Genomic DNA, 23,330 nt, shown 5'->3' on the forward strand with positions numbered 1-23,330 from the left:
ATAATAAATAAACCACAGGAGCGTTGGGTGAAGTGTCCCCTAAACAGGGTGGTAATTTAAGATTACTTACAAACTTCAGTTAATACAGAACACAGCTTTGTGTTGCTTAGTCAGGCTAATCGCGGGGAGCTCGTTACACCAATGTGCTTAAACCAGCATGTTTTGTGTCCTTAAAATTTCACGGGTTTCTGGATAGATCCAATTTTTCAGCTACTCCTTAGCAGCTTGGGTCTTGTGTTCTTGAGAGAAGGCCTGCGCCTCTGCCATCCTGCTGCAGTTCAGTTTGGTGGAAGCCTGCTTGAGTTGGTCTGCTGTGGTGTAGAAGGCTGGATGCTTGGTGGGCTTGAGCTCTACGATGTACCGTGCTCTCGGGTCAAACGGAGATCGTCCAAGTTCTGTCGCAGGAGCTGCCCTAAGGTAGGGTGGTGGATTTTGCCTGGGAGCGATTTCAAAAGATAAGGTCTGTGGCTTTGGGGAATTTCTCAGTTTGCACTGAATTTGTTTAGTTTTATTGACATTTTAAAATGAATTTTTGTGCATTGATGGTATGGTTTTCAATACTTTCTCATAGAGCATTACTGAAATTAGAGATGGAGAAGACGTTGAATCGTGTGGTTCTTCTTACTTTAAACTTGTCATGTGAAATACGTGAGGTTTTCTCAGAGAGCCTCCTGTGAACCCTGCTCATCGTATGAAATTAAGGGGAATGCAGAAGCTTTCACTCTAAGCAGTGGTTACTGACTGAGGTCCAGCTCCTGTCATCCTGTTGATATTGTGTAGTGGCTGTAGTGTAATGAAAGTGCTCGTGGAGTAAGGTGATGCTCAGGGTTGTAAAGAATTCTGCCAGAAATGAGTAGGAAACCAAGGAGAAATACAAGGGACTCCACATTGTGGACCCAAAACCAGAGTCGTATCTGCCTGTAGTGGTGGTGTTACAGTGATTGGTACAATTTTTCTGATAAAAAAATGTAAATTTGATTATTTTTCATGCAACAGAGTCAACTAACTAAGCATTTTTCTCCTCAAACTTTCAGTAAAAAGCTTCTAGACGACCTGAGTTTACTTCTGCTTGGTTTGCATCTTTTTCTGTTATCTGTGAGTGAACAAATATCACTCAGTCTTTTTTTGTGGAAATTCCAGATTTCCAGAGAGTATTAATAGATATTTGCAGATTTTGGGAGTGGGACCTAAGTTAGAAATTAGATTTTGGAAAACAAGGTCAAGCACTGAGGAAGCTCTCTACCTATTTGAATTTCAAATACTGATACTTGCAGCAAAAGTTTGCAGTCTGCAGACAGAGTATGAGGCTTAGAAAGTGTTTGTTAAAAAGCTCAGAAAGTGTAAATTTGAAAAGGGGTGAGCTTTTGCTAATAGTTCACAAACCGAAGACAGCTAATTTTGCCGCAAATTGTTTCAGCTGCTAGGCATAGCACAGGAGTTCTTCGGAAAGAAAACGAATGAATCAGATTTCACATTGAACAAATAGTATATTAGGTGCCAGGCCACAGATTTAAAGATTGCTGGGTTTGTAAGAAGTGGGAAGGAAGAAGTTGGTGGTAGTCACAACTGGCTGCTGGAAACATTTGCAGTTCAGTGCAACTGATGCTGTCTTTGTGGCAGTGACAAGCGGTGGGCCAAAGCCAGGGGTCAGTGGCAAGTGTTACAGACTTCTGTTGCTTGTGCAAATTATTTGGGATAAACTCTTACCACAGAAGAGGATGACCAAATCCACTATTTCTGAAGATAAATATTCTCTCCTCTCCTTTCACTGTTCTGAAACAGGGGGATCCAGTAAAAGAAAGTCTTGCAAAGCACTAGTTTTCTCTGGTGTATATATACTTCTCTACATGTAAATAAATTTTACAAATGCAAATCAAAATTTAGTGAAACTGTATGGAAACAGACAAGGAATATTTGGGTGTCCTGAGTCAGACGGTGAAAATGAAAGACAGTTTCAAATTAATTTTGAAATTTTAATTTGAACTTGGGTGAAGCATTCATATCAGCATGTTATCCGATATTAAGGAAAAGCAGTTCTGTTAATCAGTGCTTAACGTATTTATTACAGGCATGCACTCATGTCTTGCCTTCCCCAGAACAAATGTTTTTCTTAGGTGTACTTGAGGTATGTTTTCCCCATGTCAGTTTATTTTCAGTTTGAAATTTTTCATTTCTCTCCAATACAGCCTCATTAATAGCCTCCTAGTGCATAAAACAGGTATTATTTTTTAAGGTTTTCAAAAGATTTCTCCTTGTTTTTATTACATTAGTGCATATTATCAGCATTGTCATCAGTTGTCCACATTGCCAGTGTGCTGAGGGAAGCATTCGATACTAATCTGTGAAGTGCGTTTGAAGAAATGTCCGGTGATATAAGCATTAAACCACTTACAGCATTTTCAGATAATATCTTTTTATTTTTTAATTTTTTTTTTTAGTACATGCATCATGAATGAATCAGCCTCTAGTGGAAATGGTCAAGAGTTTGATGTATTTAGTGCTATGGACTGGAAGGATGGCATAGGTACTTTGCCAGGAAGTGACCTAAAGGTAAGATATGTAATTTTTTTAATAAGCAAAATAAAAATGTTAAATGCCAAAAGAATGCATTTCACAAGCTGGTGTGTAGGTATCTGCTTTTATGAATAAAACATGAATCTGCAGCTCTGAGCTAAGAGACTGTAGCCTGTTAGCTTTTAGCTCTGGAGTTTCTTGATTCAGCTTCTGGTGCTGGCACAGACAGCCGTCATCCCCGTAGGAAGGCATAAATTAACACTGCCTCACTATATAGACAGAAGTAATCAAGTGCACAAAACCCAAAAGAAATCTCAAAAGTTAAGTGTGAAAATTCAGTCCGCTTAGAGCATTATATTACCGTATTACTAGGAATCTTTATACTGTCATTGACTCTCACGGTCTCATATTCTTAGTTCTTTTTATTTCTAAAAATAGTTTATTTTTGCTATGCTTTTGTCATGTGGGTGCCTAGAAAAATGAATAAAGTGAGTGCTTCTGAGCTTGGTATAGTTTAGAAATTTGAAGGATAGTGGAATAGTACTTTTAATCACATTTTTCACACTGGTTGTATTTACTGAAGTAAATTATAACAATTTTGTTTTCAAAATATTTTATGTATTTTTTTTATCTGATACTTTTTACTATGTTGTCAGAAGATGTCCTCTGCTGCGTTAGCTAAACATACAGTTTCGATATTAGAGGCTTTCTTGCACCTATTTCCTGTTGATTGTAGTCAATATTTTCATATCATTCCATTTAGACTAACATTGATGAGGTTTTCTCATAGTTTATTTTTTAAAAGGAATCTCACAAGAACATGTGAGAAGAACTTCATATCCCTTGGTGCCTGATACAGTTTCTGTTGTTGAAGTAAAGAGTCAAAAAGTGTTTGAAATTCAGGACATACATGTTGCGAGTGTGGTTTTGTGGGTTTTTTGGGTTTTGTTTTTTAAATCACAGAACCATAGAATAGATTCACAGAATAATTTTCGTTGGAAAGGACCTCAGGACACCACCTCTGAGTACTCCAGACCTCAGGCCGACTTATATCCGGTTGCCCAGGGCCTTGTCCAGTACAGATTTGGTTGTCTCCAGTGTTGGAGATACCACAATCTCTTTGGGCAACCTGTTCCAGCATTTGACCACCCTCATAGTGATTTTTTCCTTTTAGGGATACTTTGTTGGAATTTCCCCTTTTGCAGCTTGTACCTGTCGCCTCTTGTCCTTTTACTGTGCACATCGGAGAAGACCCTGGCTCCGTCCCCTCTGTATCCTCCCATTAAGTACTGGAAGACAGCAGTAAAATTTCTCCTTCTGCTCTTAAGACTGAGCAAACAAGTTCACTCAGCTTCTCCTTGCATGTCATCTGCAACTGCCCTTGCTTGTTTTGGTGTACATCCGCTGGACTTGCTCCAGTGTATCAGTGTCTTTCTTGTACTGGACACAGTAGTCCGCATATGGTCTCACCAGTACTGAATGGAGGGGAATAATCAGTTCCCTCGACCTGCTGGCTACCCTCTGGCTAAAGCAGCCCTGGATGCTTGTGGTCACCTTTGCTGCCAGGGCACATTGCTGACTCATGTTCAACTCATAGGTCTTCTTCTGCAAAGCTGTTTTCAAACAATCAGCCCCCGGGCTGTCCTGGTGCACGCAGCTGTTCTATCCCAGGTGCAGGGCCTTGCACGTGCTTTTATAGACCTTCACGAGATCTTGTTAGCCCATTTCTTCAGCATGTCGAGGTCTTTCTGAATAGCAACTCCAATTTGGTAATTTGCTTTTGCTGCCTGTACACATATAGAAGCCTTTCTTGTTGCCTTTGCTAGTTTCTTCTCCAGCTGAGCTTTGGGTTTCCTAATTCCATCATTGTACACTACAGCGATATCACTATATATCTTCTCCATATAACGTTTCCCCAGTTTCACCACCTGCTTACTTCCTTTTCTATTTGAACTAAGTCAGGAGCCCCTAGTTCATTCATGTTGGCCTTCATCCACATTTGCTTAACTTCTTGCGTATTGGCATGCATCATTCTCCTGGTGTGAGGTCCCTGGAGAGATACCCAGATCTGCTGGGCCCACTTACCCTTTAAAGCAGTCTCTTGTATGATCCTGCCAAGCAGTTCTCTGAACGAGCCAAAATCTGCCTCTCCTGAAGTCCAGTGTTGCTACTTCAGTATTTGTTTTGCTCACTTCTTTCAGGATTTCAGACTTCGCCATCTCATGGTCGCTGCTGCCAAGGCTGTCATCAGCCTCCACATCCCTGACCAGTTCTGTATTTTTTTAAAAACTCCAGGTTTTTAAAATTCCTTTCAATTTTAGTAAGCAACATTGTATGAAAGGCAAACATAAAATTGAAATGTTTGAGGAATATAGAAGGGAACAACGCAGGAAAATATAGTAATCTCATATAAATCACTGGTATGAGCTTTGTTCAGTTCAGGTTACCCTATGTCAAGAGAAACGAAACCGAAGCAAAGGTGGGGTCATAAATTACTAGAGGAATAGGAAAGCTTTCCATACAAAGCGAGGGAAAGGACTGGGAGGTGTAGCTGAGGGTAACTTAAAGAAATTATGTAAGAAGATTCTTAACTATGTCCTGTTCAGGAAAGCATGAGCTTCATTTTAAGGTTGCTCTTCTGGGGTTTATTTTGATTTTTATTTGGAAACAAACAGGTATTTGATTTTTGGACAGAGATTCTTTCTTTGATCCAGGCATTAGGGAAGACACAGTCAGAGGTGCGATGGTAATGTATCCAGAATGGTGAAAGATACAGAGAGAATTGGCCAGGCAGCTCATTTTGGTCTTTTTTTTTTAAATACAAAAGCAAGGCGTTACTGGATGAAATTGAAATGGAGCCATTCTAACACTGACTGAAGGAAGGATATTTTCTAACAATGCAGAATTAGCCTGAGGAGCTCACTGGACCAGGGAACGTCAAGACTCAGTGAAAGACTAGACGTTTATATAGATACCAAAACAATTTGAGCTGTTAGAATAGTAAGGATTTTTAAGCTTTCAAGATAATTGTAACAACTCATTTTTCAGGGCTGCTTCTGAATACTGATGGTTAAAAGGGTGACTAATCCCTTGAAACTGTAAATGTGATCATGGAAGATATGTTATGCTCTTTGTGGAATTCTCAAATAGGGTTAATGTGGATGGTTTACCTGAACTGTCCTGATAACAGAGTATTTTAATACTGTGTCCCGAACCTAAAGAAAATGGCCTTACATAGCAGTTACTTCTTATAAGCTTGCATGTGTCTTTCAAAAATTATAATAGACTTGTTCCACTAAAGATATCAAACCATTGCCATGTATTTATGTTGAAATGTAATTGAAAAATCTGGTGAAAACACTGTAGTAGCAAGATGCACAAATCCGAAGATTCTATTTTTACAGCTTGGTAATAGATTAGAGTGCCTGGGTTTTTTATAATAAATGATAAACAATAGCTGAACTATTCATTGCAGACAATGTATTGCTTACATTCTCACATTTAGTCTTTTCTCTTCATAAAATGTTGGGGAAAATTGTCTTTGAACACTCAGATTTGGTAAACTATATTGTATGACGTCGTGGTTTAACCCCAGTCGGCAATTAAGTACCACACAGCCGCTCGCTCACCCTCCCCCCTGCCCTGGTAAAGGTAAAACCCATGGGTTGAGGTAAAGACAGTTTAATAGTACAGCAAAAGAAGAGGAAAAAAAAAATACAAAACAAGTGATGCACAATGCAATTGCTCACCACCCGCTGATCGATGCCCAGCCTGTCCCCGAGCAGCGATCGCCATCCCCCAGCCAACTCCCCCAGCTTATGTACTGAACATGACGTCATATGGTATGCAATATCCCTTTGGCCAGTTTGGGTCAGCTGTCCTGGCTGGGCCCCCTCCCAGCTTCTTGTGCACCTGGCAGAGCATGGGAAGCTGAAAAGACCTTGACTTAGTATACGCACCGCTTAGCAACAGCTAAAACATCGGTGTGTTGTCAACATTATTCTCAACCTAAATCCAAAACCCAGCACTGTACCAGCTACTAGGAAGGAAATGAACTCTATCCCAGCCGAAACCAGGACATACGAGCATGTTTTAAGTTAAACGTATACCAAAATGTTGAAATGCTGCTTTTTAATATAGAAGTTTGGGGGAGTTACCTACTTAAAGTCCTTATTTTTAATCATGTAAGTCATGTGGCATTTGCTTGTCTTTACTGCTTGCGTGATGAAGTTTCATGCTTATTTTTACATATGCACTTTTAAAGAAATCTCTTTTCTTGTGTGCCGTATTAATCCTCAGATTATCAGGCAAGTATATCTGAACAACCATTCTTTTTAAGAACCACTTCATTTTTGTGAATATAAGTTATTCTGAATAAAAGCTGGTAAAATACTATTCTAAGTAGTGCAAAATGCTTGAAACATTTACAAATAACTTTTCTCAATATTTTCTTATCATTCCTTAGATTTAACTTTTCTTATGATACAGAAGAACAACTAAATCAGAAATAGGAAATTGCATTATTTCTTCTCTTCTGTGTTGCGAAGTCCTATGGGCGGTGTCACGCCTACCAGCCATTACTGAGATAGGCTGCACCAGAGGGCACTCACTTCCCAGTCTAATCAAAACAAGGGAGCTGAGTCAGATACCAAGCCTCTATTCTCAGCCGTGCCACGGTCTCTTATGTCTACATCTGTTTCCACATCGGTAAAATGCTGAAAATGTTCTTTTCCTATGATTTTGTGCAGTGGTAATTGTTAGAGTTTTGTTACTCATAGTTGGAGGAGGCTGTGGAAATAACATTCTCATACAGATTTTGTTAAACCTCTTCAGAAAAAATAGTCATAAAATAGTTAATACTTCTTGAACGCTGCTTTGAGCATGCTGTGTGACAGACAAATAGTGAGTGGTTTGTGGAAACCGCTAGAATTTGAAATTATACAGGGGATAGGGAGAATTAAAAATTGTACAGTGTGATGCACTGAAGGCTGAGAACAAAAATTTTAGCATTGTATATTAGTTCTTTCAAGAAGTTTAAATAAAACAGAAAAGTTGAATTCCAATAGAGTTTAAAATAGTTTACAAATTACAGAATGCCTTCATGTGGCAGGCTAAGTAATGTATGCTTATCTGAAAAACATCAGTGCTTACCAGTTACTCTGCATGGTGTGAATATAAATGTGAAATACTCTTCTTTTTTTCTTTTTTTTTTTTTTTAAATCTCTGTGCCGAGTGCAGGCAGTAACACCATCACTTCAAGATTTAAATGTACTCATTAAATTGGAAAAGCTGTAATAATTTACAGTCACTTCCTACTGCGGTAACAGAAGTTTATGAAGTACTTCGTAATGAGTTTTCTAGTGCTTGTGTTCAGAAAGTGAGCTGTTATATACTGCGTGGACAGAATTTGGTCATTATTTCCAGCTTGCAAATTGTGCTTGAATGGAAAAAAAAAAACAACCCAAATAAATTTGATGATGAAGGAATTAACCTGTAAATAAAGTTGGGCAGCTAATATCGTAGGAAACCAAATGTAGTAGTGGAACATGAATGGTGGAATAATGGTCAGTGGTACTCGGTATTTCCAGCTGTGCTGTGAAGAAGGTAACGGTGATTTCAGAGTGCTGTGTTTCTGGATGCATAGGTGCAACAGCTCAAGGCAGTAAAGTGCATCCTTTTACCTGCCCATTCTGAAATTGCATTCAGGTTTGCTTGAGAGAATTAAAATTTTGAAAACAACTTTTTTTTTTTTCTCAGTTGATTATACGTTATACAGCAGAAATACTGGTAGCGTCTCAGGCAGTGACTAAATACAGTGCTCTTTTAGTGCAAAGCTAGTTCTGCCCTCACGCAGTGGCGTGTGCTGCACTGAATCAGGGGAGCCATTTCTCTCTCGGGGGAGAGTCCCCGAGAGCATCCACGGGAAACACCAACTACCGGGAACCGGATAAATCACTGCCTCCACTGGGAAGGTGTTATTCTAGAGAGAAGCTGGGTTCCCTTCAGGGAGGCTGGTAAGGGGTAGTGCAGGGAGGAGAAAGCAAGGCAGAATAGACTTTCCTTGGCCACGTGTGAGCCCCAGCAGATGTACCTAGTGGCCTGGGCTTTTCCACATGGAGATAACTTCCTTCTGTTGCAATCTAACGTAATTAATTAGCTCATGCTGTGCTTCATCACCATAGATTTCTGGTTAAAACTTTGTATTGTCATAAAACGATTTTACCTTATTTAAAAAAAGAAAGACCAAAAAAGGAAATTTCACTATTAAAATTGCTAAAACTCCAAAGCCAAGAAATGCTGGAATTAGGTTTGCCTTTGGACCTTTAAATGGGCTTCCTCATGTGTAGTCATGGTAGCGTCTTCTCTTATGTGATCACACGCTATTTTACCACAAAATCTAGGGCGTCATTTGCTGTAGATGCTGTTAGACTTGTAAATAACTGGGCAGAGGATTTCAGGAAGGAAAAGGAATAGTTTGTGATTAATGCAGGTAAATCCCACACAGGAAAGCTTAGCGCTGCACTTGCTTCTACCACAGCCTTCCTGTGCGGTGCCGAACAACTCACTGGAACCAAAACTTTGGCAGGTAGCCATTCATTTTTTATTTGTCACTTGCTTGGGTTCCCCATGAGATATTAGTGCTTGGTATTTAGAAATATTCTGACCGAAATAATTCAAAGCCAGGATTGCTTTGTAGGTCAACTTCTGGATCAATAAGCGTCGTCTTGGCGGGCCTTGACTTCTGGCTCGGTCGCTGATTTATGTGTCACCTTAAGAAAGTCTGTTTAGCTGCAGTTTCCTACTCAAGCGGAGATAATAAGGCAGACTGAGTTTGCAGCGGAGAGAAATCATTGAGAAGCCCTCTGGTACTAAGATAATTCTTGAGCACTCGGGGCAGGGGGGCAGGATTGGAAGAGCCTGAGGAGTGTCTAAGAATAAAGTAGATAAACATTGCAGACAAGACTGAGGTATTGGTGGTACCTAACCTTTCAGTTCAGAAGTGACGAGAGAATGTTCCCGTTATTTTTTTTTTTTTTAAGGTTGTAATTTGGTAGTAATCTTTTCCTGCTTGTGCCTGCCCAGATAGGAAAAAACCTTTTCTTTTGGATGCAAATTGTTCTCTCTTCTTCGTTATTTCAGTATTAGCCTATTGCAGTGTTACTAAAGCATCTTAAAATCAATCGAAGATTGCTTGAAGTGCTTGACTTTCTTGCTGACAGCATCATTCCAGTGAGAGGGTCTGGGCCTGCCCCGTGGTCGTGGTGTGGAATTTAATCTCTGCTGATTATGATTTAGGGAGCCCTAAATAGCCTGGGATCCTACTTAAGTTGTTCGTCTTTTGCTGTACTTGCCAGAGCAGGAGCGTGTGGGCAGAATCCCTTCTCATCATTAAAGAAAGGGAATAGCCAGGTGCAGGGACACGTTCCCCTAACCTTCTGAATTCTTGCAAGAGTCCAAATTTTGTGACCAGGCAAGCATCAGGGGTCACATGCTTACTGAGTCCTTTGAAATAAGCTGGGAGCAGAGTACTCGAACGATGAAGAGCCAGGAAGGGATATTTTCTTTTGTAAATGGTTGAGAACAGAGGTTTTGTTTCAGGAATTACTTTGCACTGCATTGTAACAGTAATTGCTAGAGTGCCTAAAGCTTTTTTTTGATACATGCTTTTTGTTATTTCAGTGGGTTTTTTTAAAAGAAAATAAACAGTCATTCTACTTTCAAACCTTGCAAAGTAAATAAGACTGGCTTTACTGCTTGAAGAAAGAGTATAAAAATACCCAACAGCTGCCTCATTTTCTGAATGCTATCCAGCCCCTGCCTGGGGCAGGGGTTCTGTGGAAAAAAATAGTATGTGATTGTGCATGTAAAGACTGTATCACACACACACAGAAGAGGAGAATGGTTGAATGGACAAGTTCTGGCATTTACTAACTTATTCAACTTAAATAATATGTAAAAAATAGTTTGGCATGTAGCAGGATGCGGTTGGACAATACAGTGTCTATAGGCGATTCCTTGGCTTTAAAGAGAGGAGGAGCTGTAAGATGCCAGAAGGGCTCTGATTTATCTGAGCAGTCCCACTGAAATCACTGTGATTAAATGGTAATTAAAATCAAGAATGATGATAACTGTTTACTAACCAGAGATCTGAGCGTAGTTCTTTGGCTTGTATCCCCGGAGTCCCAGGTGTCGGTCCTCTTGACAGACTGCTGTCTAACCCTGCTACTTTAAGTTTAGTTACTTCATAGGCATAAAGAGCGCTTACTCAATTTACTTTTGTTTTGGATAATACAAATTTTGCAGGTTTCTTCTGAGCTAGTCCACAATCACACTGTTGTGGGTTCAAGATGAGTTTTATTTCTGAAGTTACTGTCAGAATGCAGCAACAATTGTCTACTGCAATGAACTCTTTGTCCTTATCTTGCCCAGTAGATGGTAGTGTTGGCTGTTTTTTCTAATTTATTTTAAAGCCGTGCATTAAGATGCGTGGGCTTTTTTCTTCTTTTTTGTCCTTTGCACTTCAATTGTTCTTCCTTTTTCTTCCTTCTTATTTCTGCCTGTTCTCCCAAATAATATTTTTTACCTTGTAGAAAACAATAGTAGCCTTTATTCTGATTTGATCTCTGGGTACTGATAAGATCTTGTACACTCTCAAAAGGGCACAAGTAACAGCAAATGGAGATAGTCTGATCTTTGTTGCTCTGAATTAGACACATGCAACAGTGAGGACTTAATTTGAAACTAGATCGTATATATTTCTTCTCGATAGGTTTGAGTTTCTAAGAATTAATCTGCAGTACGGTAGACATTTCACATTGTTTGCAATTTGATCCCACGTAGTGACAAATACACAGAGTATTTTTACGAAATATGGAGAAAGAGAACTGAAGGCCCTTTTAACATATAATTCCCCCTGCACAAAACTACAGAGTGCCTTCTAGCCTGCATGATAAGGCAAAGAACTTCCGTTAGAAATGGAAAGGTCCTAAAGCCACTGGAGGAGGGACAGCAGAAGTCCATCTGCGGTGTTATGTTCCATGGTTAAGCCCAGCGTACGGTGGGCAAAGAATGATGGGCTGATCAAGAAGGTGGAGCACCATTTTCACAAGAAGAACAGAAGGAGCTTGTGCTTAGCCTAATAAAATTAAGTCTGGGGGTACATAATTTCTTGCTTCAAATGTATACCCAGAGAGTAAGTGTTAGGGTACTAGAGCTATGTAATCCATAGGGTAATGTTGGGTTAAGAACAATTGGGTATAAGCTGACTATGAATAGATGTAAATGAAAAGTTAGAAGAAGGTTTTTTGAGAAAGGAATTCAGGAATCAACTTTAAGTAGAGGCACTGGTAACAGAAAATCTGTCCACTTCTCCATTGCAGCTGAAACATGAAATACTTTGTGTGGTACTATTGCCTGCAATAAACAAAGGGTTTGTCTCGGTGACTTATGATACTTGTTCCAGTCCTGTGTAAATTTGAATGCCATTTTAATTTTAAAAAAAAAGTTTATTGATAGTAATTTTGATCCCTGTAGAAGAACTTAGCATGTGGACAGACAGAAATGGTTCAGAAAGTATTTATAATGTTTGATTATTACCTATTTAAGCCTTGATTTCCCTCAGTGTGTTCTTTATTTCTTGAATGAATATTAAAATGTTCCTGGGGATTAAATTAACAGTCATATAAGCTGAAGTCCTGGTATATCAGGGCATCATTGCCCAAGAATGTGAAAACGTGTCTCAGCTCTGAGTGGAAGGAATCTCTAATGATGCTTAGGTGGAAGGTGCTGTTTAATTCCCTTTTGATCCTTGTGGAAACTGCTAAGCAAGGCAGCTAAGTAAGTTATGTGTTGTATACTTACCCACTAACAGTTGGACTCATCCTGCCAGCTCAGTTTATGATATATTTGTGTTAAAAGAACTGCACTAACTTGCAAATGTGTATTTTTGCTCTTGTTGCTCACCTATACGTGAAACTTTGAAAGTTAAATTTTCTATCCAAATGTTACATTTATTTCTGTTTATCTTACTGTGGATTCGCTCATGAAAGCTGTTGAGGTTTCTCTTCTTCTTCTTTGCCTTCTGATCTTTTAAGACCATTGACTCCATTGGGTGGGATAGAGAATTATCTTCTTAAGAGGTTACTTAAAATTTGCAAACAGGCATTTGGCAGAAGTCAAGCGGATTAAATTCATACCCAGCAAGCTTTATAACTTATTATCTTTTAAACATGGAAGTGACAAAAATCAGGCTGCTTTGTGAGATTATTTTAAAAGTACTTGATAATGGCCTGACTTTGTTTCCATCAATGGGAATTTTACTGTTTGCTTTAATGAAGACAGGTTTAAGGAAAATTCCTTCATCCAGTGCAAATTTATATATTTACTTAAGGAGTTTTGTGACTTAAAAACAAATTTTTACTTCTCAGAAAGCTATGGATCCATCCTCAGAAGTTAGCTCAGTGGCACTGTTTCCTCCCCTCTGTATCACCTGCTGCGAACTTCCAGACTGTCAAGACACTTAGGGAAGTATATGGGACAACTGCTCTTACTATATTTTAGCTTGGATCACCAAAAATAGAGGAAATATTATGACAGAATCTTTAGGTTTTTTGTCGCCTACTTTCTGAGCAGAAGAGGCTTACAAAAGTGTTGAATTTTTTCATGGACACATAAACCACCATTAATCTAGATCCTTTTTTGTCATGTTTCCAACAGTAGACACTAGTTGGCACGTTGCTCTGGCAGCTCTCATCCTGTGATGGCTTTGTCCAGCATGCCGCTCTGTACATCTATTTATCCCGTTTTTAAGCAATTAACCTCTGTCACAAGTTTTTCGTTGCTTTTCCTCCCCAGCTAAAACCAGAGTATGACTTCCCAGGTCTGAGACATTTTTCTGGTCATCTACGGAGAGCTCAGCATGCACAGTAATGCTGAAGCTGTAGCTGGGGAAGCAGTGAGTGAAAGCAGACATACCTGCTTCAAGATTGCATCCGAACAGGAGGTGGAGACCACTGATGCTGATAGAGGCGAGGCTGCGGGCAAAAACAGGAGATACAGAGGTCAGACGAGGCAGCTGGCCCAGGAGTGTTGTCGTGCCCTCCTGCCTGCTAAGGTAGTCGCAAGTGGTTACTCTCCATCACTGAGCACATCTTAGTGTGGTGGCCTGACTATTGAAGAGCTGCTTCCTTAACGGTTCAGTTCTTGCTGCCATGAAGAACCTCCAGTGAAAGGATAGCTGGGAGCAGCCTTCCTTGCAGTCGTCTGTCTTTCATCATTTGATGCCTGTCAGTCAGCCCTCTGAAGCCGGAAGGGCTGGCGGGTTGCTGCACCGGCTAGGGTGACCTCCTTGCCGTACCATGGGAGGACCCAGTGGAGGAGGAACGTATGTGTAGTGTCAGGGCTGAACATCGATCAGATCATGCAGAAATATCCCAGGTATTAATTGGACTGTTCAGAAATACCTTTGGTGTATGTATGTTCCGGCTGATGTTGTATGAAGGTGCAGGAGAGTGTTTCCAGAAGTTGGTTAGTAACTTCCCTGTGACCTGTTGGTGGGCTGCAGCACTGTGTTTTAGTCTGCGCTCGCAGCCTGCTTGCTGAGCCAGCTGTTGCAGAGTTAGAACTCTTGGAAGCAAGGAAGGTTTTCCCTCTGGCATCCACCTATTGCAGAGGCAGCAAAGCACCAACAGCAAAAATGAGCTTAACCGAAATAGGAACCAGGCTGGGTGCATAAGTCAGCCGTAAGACACAAGGATCCTCTTCTGAATGGTAACTCTGCTGCTTTTCTTTGGGTGGAACAGCGTGAATGTCTGTCCACAAACTGGAGTGTGAGCACATGGTGTTACTGCATTTGGTTGCCTTTCAAAGCTGAACTCCTGGTCTTTCAGTCCAGATGGATTTATCGACAGTTTGTCCACACTTGCATATCTGTTGTGAGCGTAGCTGATTACAAGTAAAAATCTTGGCTCCAGAAGTCATATGACTGTGTGAGGTCCTCCTCTTCTTCCTCTCCCTCCCCTCAGCTTATTATTTCTGAGCTGCTCGCATTCCTTAGGGCCTGGTGGCTCTTTGCAAATGCTGAGGCTGGAAGGACTGTATTAGTGAAAGCACACTGTTGTGGTATGTACGTCATGGGGCTCACCTTTGCTTTCAGTCAGAATGGCTTATTTTCGGTACTATACCATAGCAGGGTCCAAAGTGAGTGGGAGTGATTCATCCTGCAGCCTCCGGAGGCACAGAGAAGATCAATGTAGTGCCGGGCAATTGTTCCCCTTCTCATTTTCTCAAGGTAAAGTTGCCTGACCAGAGAAACAGAAATAGGCTTCATGCTACTGCCCTGAAGGAATATTCTCGCAGGTGGGTGCTGGGGAGCTTTGAGAGACTTTCTCAGGCTTAATTTTTCCTGTTGACCTCCGTTGGTGAGAGCACCTCGCTGCTAGAGACCTGTCCTCTGTGGGAAAGCTCAGAGAGTTACACCCCTTCGCTGTTCAGAGCAGACGATCAGGGACAAAATGCTGCCTCGAGTTCAACCCGTGTAACCATCTGGGCCTGCAAACCACGTAGTGACTGGGGAGCCAAAGTTTATTTTCATCTGGTAGCGCTGTAATCATTACAGCATTTGGAAGACTCTTTTCTGCTAGCAGCAGGATGGATATAACTCCCGGTGCTCCTGTGTAAGCACAGCGTGTGGGGTATTGTTGAGCCTTGCTTCTGGCTGACAGTAATATCACGTTCAGCATGTAATTAAACAGCTCATAAACTGCCTTGAGATGTTTGTTTATGTGCACTTTACAGTGGAGAAGTACTGTGTTTTTGGAGGATGCTGAAATTTCTGTGCTCTGTGAAGCATTTGTATTTGACATTCAGTTCCCTTTTCCTCAACAAAAATACTCAGTGACTGGAGTGCATTATTTTGCTGGCAATGAGAAGCATACGGTTTGGAGATTTTCCCATGAATTTCTGTTACTGATTTTTTGATTCTTGTGTTGAAGTTAGATATCAATCAGCATGTGGTGGCATCTATATCAATATCTGTTGCAAATTAATTTAGGTAACAAAATGACTTTGCATTTTGCTTGATAGAAACAAGAAAGTCTTGTTTCCAATTCCTTGCGGTAAGCAGAAACACATAGAAATTAGGTAATATGGTGAGGACACCATGTAAAACCTATCTTGGTGGGTAAAAGAAGACGCTGTAAGAGAGTATTAGTAAATTTTTACTATACTCTATGCCGTTTGTTTTGTCTTACAGTTTAGAGTGAATGAATTTGGGGCCCTGGAAGTGATTACAGATGAAACTGAGATGGAAAGTGTTAAAAAGGCAACTGCTACCACAACCTGGATGGTTCCAACTGCTCAAGAAGGTCAGTTAAGAGGCAGTAAACATTTCCTGTGGTAGACTGTATTTTGTTTAATATATCAGTTTTTCTTAAAGATTGCCCCCCCCCCAAAAAAAACCCTTATTTGCTTTAATGCACAGAGTATCTCTGATGATGTTACCTGTTTCTTGGGGTGTGAATAATTCAACTGTTAAACATCTGAAGTTCAGTTACAGCCACAATTTTTTCTAACAGTAATTTTTTCTAAGTTTAGAATCATATTTTCCCTCTAATTTGCAAAGTAGTCAATTTCTTACTTTATTGAGAATTTTTTAGATGTTGTTTTTGCTGAGCTGGTTCTCTAGACTGCCCACAGACTTCACTAACTGCCTGCAGTTCATTTGTGACTGAAGTACCGCGCACTGTAAACTGCCTTCACATGATACTGGCTGCTGCTCAGCCGCTACCACCGATGTCAATGTATGTCTGCACTGTCGCCTTGCTCCTGCTGACTATGCTTTTTTACAGTATTAAAATTAATGTGTAGTAACCATTTATGTTTATCTTGAATGATCAAATTCTAATAGTTGTAGTATCTCTCTACCAAATAAGGTGTTTCCTGGATTTAAAACACTGATGTAAGGAAACACCTTTTTTGTTCAAGGAAAGTTGGTTTATGTGGTCAAAAATTCTGAAAATTTTGGTACACTGACTCCAGCAATGATGGAGTAGCGTGAAAGAGAATATCACAACTGGTTTTGCGATTACTTACAACTACCTAGTTTTTTTTCCTTGTTGATAATATATTTTATCAATTTTCTTTTAAAATATGCATTCTGTAAGTCCTTCGAAAAGCAGACTTCAAAATTTTGCTTTAATAATCGTCAGCATAAGCACAATAAACAAAGTCAATGAAAGTTTTCCTTTGCTACTCCCCCCACCATTAAGTCTTAATTGTCATGTGACTTTTGTGAATAGGTGAAACATTTACACCGGTGGGAAAGTAGTTTGGGGCTCAGCTGTGAGGTCTGAAGCTTCAGATCACAGCTATTCTGTTCGGTAGGTCTGTCTCCAAGACAATGATAGTTAATCAAGATTCAAATCTGTGATGAGAGTGGCAACGGTGTGATAGCATAGTAGCACAACAGGTTCTTTCCTTAGACTGAGAGATCACAGTTATCTACAGTAAAGCATGCAACATCATCCCCTACGGCCTGGTAAACCTAAAAAAAAGTTTCTACTGAATTAAAGTGTGTCTATGGACACATAAACATACCAAGTAAGCATCCTACTACTACCTTACACTGTCCTTGATTAATTTAATGCTCCCCAAAGATAAAAATATTGCTACAGTTTTCCATTGTGAGAGGAAATAGTTGTTTTGAACCACTAATGGTGCTGGAGTGTAAATGTAGCACGTAAGTTATATATTCTTCTAGTGGAGCTGGTCTGCACATGAGAGTTCATTTGACTCCGCTTTCAAAGACAGTACAGTGCTCAAGCAAAAGAAATAGTTTGTGGCTTGTAATTTGCCTTTCGGGGGGGTGCAGAGTCAATGACCTGCTCTAGAAGCTGGAGAACTTGGCAGTGCTTCGTACTTGCCTGTGAGTGAAAGAAACTCCTCTCCTAGGCTGTGTGCCTCTTGTGGGGAAATTGTAGCTTAGGACAAATGAGTAACAGTGTTTGAAAATTTCTTTGTTACAAATTAGTGATCTTTTACTTCTGATAGACCTCAGGCAGGTTAAGCAATAGCTGCTGCTGTGAGAGACTGTAGAATGTAGTCAGTGATTTACTTCCAGAAGTAAGTTCACCTATTGAAAGATAACTCCCCACCCAAACCTTTTTCCCAAATGACCCTATATATAGGTCAAAAATGAGGCATGTCAGCAGGAGATGAGGTGATGGACTCCGTGCAGCGATGACTCTGTGGGCAGTCAGAGCAGTGCCTGTCCACAAAATTCACTCCTTCCGCGAGTAGCCACAACAAGCAGTGTTGATGTGCCACTGATGACAGAACCATGAAATTGGTGGATTCCTCTCTCTCGTGGCAAAATGAAAACCCAACTTGCTTGTCAGGAATACAGACCCCATACAGACACTAACTACCAGTTCTTCATTCTAACAAGAGTGGCGTGACTTCCATTTTTCTGTTTGCTTGGCGAGGCCTGCTGAGGATGGTTGGAAATGTATCACCTCTTCCTAAGTGAAGTTACTTTTTTCATTGTGCAGCCTTTTCAGAAAAGACAGGGATCCCCACAAGGTTGAAGGAAACTGCAAAAATGGATGGACTTGTTTTCTGTGAAAACTGTTACCGCTATGGTACCATAGAAGAATTTGTTCCTGAAGGGAAATTTTGCAGCCAGAAGTGTGCCCAGCAAGTAAAAAACAAGTAGGTGCTATTATAAAGCATAGAAACAAAGAATTTGGCATAAATGCAACAGGAGATAAAAGTGGTGGGATAAAACGTTAATGGTGGGGCAAAGGGAGATACTAAGCAGCCATGTTTGCCATGCTTTGGTGAGTCTCCATTGGTTTATAATGTTCTTTCACTGTTTTTCATGTAAATGCATTAACAACATTTGGTCTTGTCTAATGCTGATGTTGAGGGCAGTCTTTTCTGCTCAGTGTGCTGTGTTCTGCTCTCAGATGCAAGCGGTAGAACAGCCTATGGGATGTATGAATCAGTGTCAGACTCCCACCCTGTTTCATAACCATTGGAATTAAGATAATCGGTAATGAGATGGTTGGTGTAGTAAGTTAATTATAATTTAAGTGCAAGAGCTGTGTTATAGATGACAGTGAGTGAAAACATGAGCGTATTGTAGTTTCTCAGTTCTTTTCTTTCAGTTAGTGCAGTTTATCTCATCATAAAAGAAGGTTTGTGTTAGTATGTCCATTCCGTATTGCATATTACTGCATTACGGCAGTTCTTAACATCTATGATTTTGTGCATTTTCCTTTATTTTTAGCTAATTGCTTCCAAGTTTTCTGTTCTGCTTGCTTGTTTAGCAATTTGTACAGTCACATACCAGCTTTCTCCAATTGGATTTGTCAGTCTTAACAATTACTTTGCTTTCCTTTCTGTAAACTGCCCTGCAGTCCTAAACATTTCAGTTTGCTTCTACGTGAGACTTGGTGGTACGTGGGGAAAGACACACTGTTTAAAACATGCAGAACTTGTTCAGTGTAAGCTGACAGCTTTCCTTTTGCAGTTGCTACAGTGTCTTTCAGACTAATTCTTTTGACAGATGCAGTTTTCAGTAGTATTTCTAAGAATATATTTGGTATAATACCCTGGGACCTACAAACACTTAACCTTCAGATTTACTTGCTTTTTACTTGTTTTATGAATATGGGAAGTGAAATAATATTGGCCTTGTGTCATTGTGTTATTCTTGTAGTAGAGAACCAAAGGAGGAAAAGCCCAGCGTGGAATGCAATGGGGAAGATGATTCCAAAGGCATTCGGAAAAGAAAAGCAAAGTTACCTCTCAAAGAAGAGGCCAGGGATAATGGGGAGAAGAAAGACAATCCTGATGAAATTGTTAGTATGCATCATAAACCCATTCCTGCAAGTATTTCGGTGGGAGTTTTGCCTCATATTGCAATGTCAGTAACTTCATCAGTCTACAAAGAGAAATGACGGCATCACTATCACAGCCACAATAAGTAGTTGGTTCACTTACCAATTTAATTATGCCTCATCAGTAAATTGTAATCATTGACAATGGACTGATAAGAGCTGTTTTTTATTTCTTTTCTCTCCTTTTTTAAGAACAGAACAAAAAGAATTTAAAGGAAAAACAATACTAACATAGGCTTGCTGTGTCTTCAGCACAGAAAAATAGGAGTACCTACTTCCCAACTCCTGTTACTTTGTCACTCTGCACATGAATAAATGACTATAGACCAATAATTTATTTACAAAGAAAGCTACATTACAGTTAAGAAGAGAATACTTTTGATTTTCTTAGTGTAATTTGCCTTAGAAAATCATAGCTAAAGATTTGGTTTTGTTTTGTGTTACAGCGTAATGTGGCTTGGGACACCTTTTGTTTTTGTCCGTTTGGATTTATTCTTCATTTTAGAATAAACTTATCACAGTACCTTCCCATAATGTTTGTTTTCCTGTAATATTTGTTTTCTTCCCAATAGCTGTGACACAGCTGGGAGGAGCACAGTTTTGAGGGAGAAGGGGAGAGCTCTGCAACTGCCGTATTGTCAAAAGGCTGAAGACACTAGAGCTGTCAGAAGGGAATTCGTAGCTCTCTGTATAGTAGTATCTTTAGGCAAAAGTCAGGGAACACCTTGTTTGCCTCCATGCATCTGCCCTCCCAAATCAGTACTTATTCTATTAATCTGTTCAGGTGCTAACAAAACTGTTAATACACAAACTGTGAAATAAATAACAAGGATCAGTGCCATTTTATGTTTAGTAAAGCAGTTGTACATTTGAAAGAAGCAGACTAAAGCTGTGAGAGGTTTTCCTTTATTTTGGAAGCATGAACATATCAAAGATACTGCTATTTATCTGCCGCTCAGCCAGGCCTGCTGAAGGCTTCGTGATCTGTCCCTGGCTTAGACAAGGCTGGCTGGCTGAGTGCCGGCTGTTGAGAGTCCTGTCTGTCGTTTTCACCGTGTTTGCTGTGATTTGTCACTGATGGCTCGCTTTGTTTTTATTAGGCATCTGCAGGTTTGTTTGAGGTAGTGGAGAGCTATGTCAGTAGCCATTTAAATGAAGTCACAGTTAAACCTTGGGTGTCTCCGTTTTTACTGTACTAGACTTCTGAACTAATGAGGTTACTGTACTCTTTTTTTAACTCAGGAGGACAAACCTGAAGGAAGGATCTTGAGAGTCTCACAGAGAGCCAGGAGAAAAAGAAAGGGGGAGATAACAGTTTTGAAACAAAGTAAGTTAGATTATGAAACAAAAATCTCAACTATCAATTCTTTAGGTAATATCCATCTCTTACTGTGAATTGCCAGCATTGTTTCACTGAATTTGTATTCCCTATTGAATAAATTTTTTTCGATTCTGTAAAAAGAGAGTGCCAGTGTTACTTACAGCAATTAAGTTTTAAGGATTGAAGAACTGAGAGCACCAAGTGAAAACTGGGAAGAAAACCCATTACTTGGAGATTGATTACCTTTTACAAAGAGCCAGTTTATATACCTCTGGCAGCGTGGAGGAGGATATAGTGAGTGTAAATGTAATTGATGCACATTTTAGGCTTTTTTTTCATCCCTCTAAAGAGTGCCGGTATTAAAGGGAATCAGGCCCATTGAGTTCCCAGATGTTGAAAGACATATATTAAGCAGAAGTGAAAGTTTACTTTTGTTTCCTTGGGGATCAATTTTGTATCTACAGTATGTGCTGGAAATAGACACATTTATGGAACTGTTTAGGAATAAGTGTTATAATCAGTCCAAAGGGACATAAGCTGCATCAAGCGGCATAATAAAACATATTTTAAATGAGTGCTGTTTTTTTCAAGCTATTTGGATGATAGATACTTCTAGGAAGAATTGGAGAATCAGCAGCTCTTACACCTCAGTGGTACATCAAGCACAAACCTACATCTTGCCCTCCAAAGTGTTTCTTATGGTAGACAGGGAGCCATTACCAGAAGTTGCTGGGCCACTAATCAGCACAGAGCTCCAAGCAGCTCTGCTGCACTCTAGGCAGATGAACTACTGATTGAAGATGCAACATGTAAAAGTTACGGAAGATCCCCCTCCCGAGATAGAATTACTCCTGAAATACAAATATTATTTCTACAGTTGTTTCCAAAGTTGAGGTGATAACAAGTGTGTGAGATAGAAGCATAAAGCTGATGCTGTATGGAAATCACTGCTGTCCACAGTGTGATCTGTACAGATTTCTTCTGTTTTTTTTATTTGGGAAGATGTCAGTTCAGCACAAGAGATTTGGTATAAAAGACCGATTTATATTCAGAACCAAGCACATAACTGTGTATTGCCGTGCTGAGCAACACATCTCTTAAATGGAATAGGTAAAAACTGGGTAAATCACAAATAAAATTAATGTGCTTTAATAGTGTTGAGCAATCACTGTCATTCTGAAATTTGTTATCTTTTGGTTACATTATCAGCTTTCTTCAGGAGAGTTTGGCATCACTATTGTTATGGTTCGTGTTTTAATCATAAAAACGCTTAGCCAGACTGTTACTTAAGGGGCTTATTTCTCTTGTGAGTAGTCCACAGTCAGGATCAGGCCAAAATCACACTGTGGACTGTGAGGAATCCTCCTGGCAGCATGAGCTTATGGTCTGAAATGCTAAGCTGCATGTGCAGAGGAGGCATTTTAGGTGAAGATCAGTAGAGCGGAGTGGAGGTGTATGAAAGTAGACACATACATGGCCAGCCTCACAAGCCATCTGTTTTTGAAGTTCCTGGCTTTTGCCAGTGCAGTTAGTGCCTTATTTTCACGGCCTAAAAACTGTTACTCACTGGTGCGACTGTAGCCAATATTACAATTACTACGCGAGTGTATGCGAGTGTTCATACTATATGAGCAAACCTGAAACTGGAAGTTTCTGTCATATGCTAATGACATGATGGGGGAAAAAAGCACTGGTGGCAGTTTTGATGGCTTGGAGAAATTACTGTTAAATCACTGCCTCTCCACCCAAAAACATCAAACTACGAAGTGATGGAGTAGGTTAGAAACATTCTGAATACTGTTAAAGTATTTCAGCTGTCATTAAAAAAAATGTCACGAGTGCTATCCAGTTGAAAATGCTTTCCAGGAAAAGAAATTCTCGGGAAAAATTTAAAATACTGAGCTACTTTGTGATTTGAACTGATCTTTTTACACATTTGCAAATTGTATATCTTAATGCTTCTTATGAGCAATAAGAGAAAAGGGACAGGGGGCAAGACTTCGTAAGTTGTTCTTGTCACTTGAAAGAGCTTTTTCTTGTTACTAATCAAGATTTGAACTGCTGGAAATCTTCCTATACAAACCAGGAACCTTCTTGTTCCTGGTGCCGTTAAACCTATAGAGCTACTTCTTTTCCTCAAATAAGTCCTGAGAAACACATGAATGCATTTAATAAAATGTAGATTTGAGATAGGTATATTATAAACTTCAAAGTGTTTTGTTTTTTTTTTTTTCTTGAGAAGTTAACAGTTACAGAATTCTTTTGCTATTGTGTGTTCTTTACAGCTGTACCCTCCAAAGGAAGGCAAGCATGGTGCTGGGCATCCTATCTGGAGGAAGAAAAGGCCATTGCAGTACCTACTAAGCTTTTTAAAGAGGTACGACTCTCTGAAGTTTAAATCAGTCAACCACCTAAGATAATGAAATTTCTAGGAAATGAATTACAAAAAAGAATTTGAAGATTTTACACTTCTCTGGGGGAAAACCTACATGATTAAAATAATGCTGTCCATCAGCAATCGTTAACATAGCCGGAACATGTGAAACTAGTTATCTTTCTCTGCTTTTTCAGAGAATTCTGTAGTTGTAGATGAA

General features: G+C 39.8%; 1 protein-coding gene across 1 annotated transcript in view; it reads left to right on the forward strand.

Annotated features, from left to right (window-relative positions):
- The first annotated feature begins 380 nt into the window (after positions 1 to 380).
- The window catches only part of L3MBTL3 (l(3)mbt-like 3 (Drosophila)), a 79,678-nt gene continuing 56,728 nt past the window's right edge, over positions 381 to 23,330 (forward strand). Inside the window, exons 1-7 of the mRNA XM_009319037.1 lie at positions 381 to 417; positions 2,439 to 2,550; positions 15,767 to 15,878; positions 18,063 to 18,222; positions 19,235 to 19,376; positions 20,658 to 20,742; positions 23,022 to 23,113. Of these exons, the coding sequence (XP_009317312.1) occupies positions 2,449 to 2,550; positions 15,767 to 15,878; positions 18,063 to 18,222; positions 19,235 to 19,376; positions 20,658 to 20,742; positions 23,022 to 23,113 (693 nt within the window). The 5' untranslated portion in view covers positions 381 to 417; positions 2,439 to 2,448. The remainder of the gene's footprint in view (positions 418 to 2,438; positions 2,551 to 15,766; positions 15,879 to 18,062; positions 18,223 to 19,234; positions 19,377 to 20,657; positions 20,743 to 23,021; positions 23,114 to 23,330) is intronic.

The sequence above is a fragment of the Pygoscelis adeliae genome, unplaced genomic scaffold (genome assembly GCF_000699105.1).
Source record: "Pygoscelis adeliae isolate BGI_AS28 unplaced genomic scaffold, ASM69910v1 Scaffold172, whole genome shotgun sequence".
NCBI lineage: Eukaryota > Metazoa > Chordata > Aves > Sphenisciformes > Spheniscidae > Pygoscelis > Pygoscelis adeliae.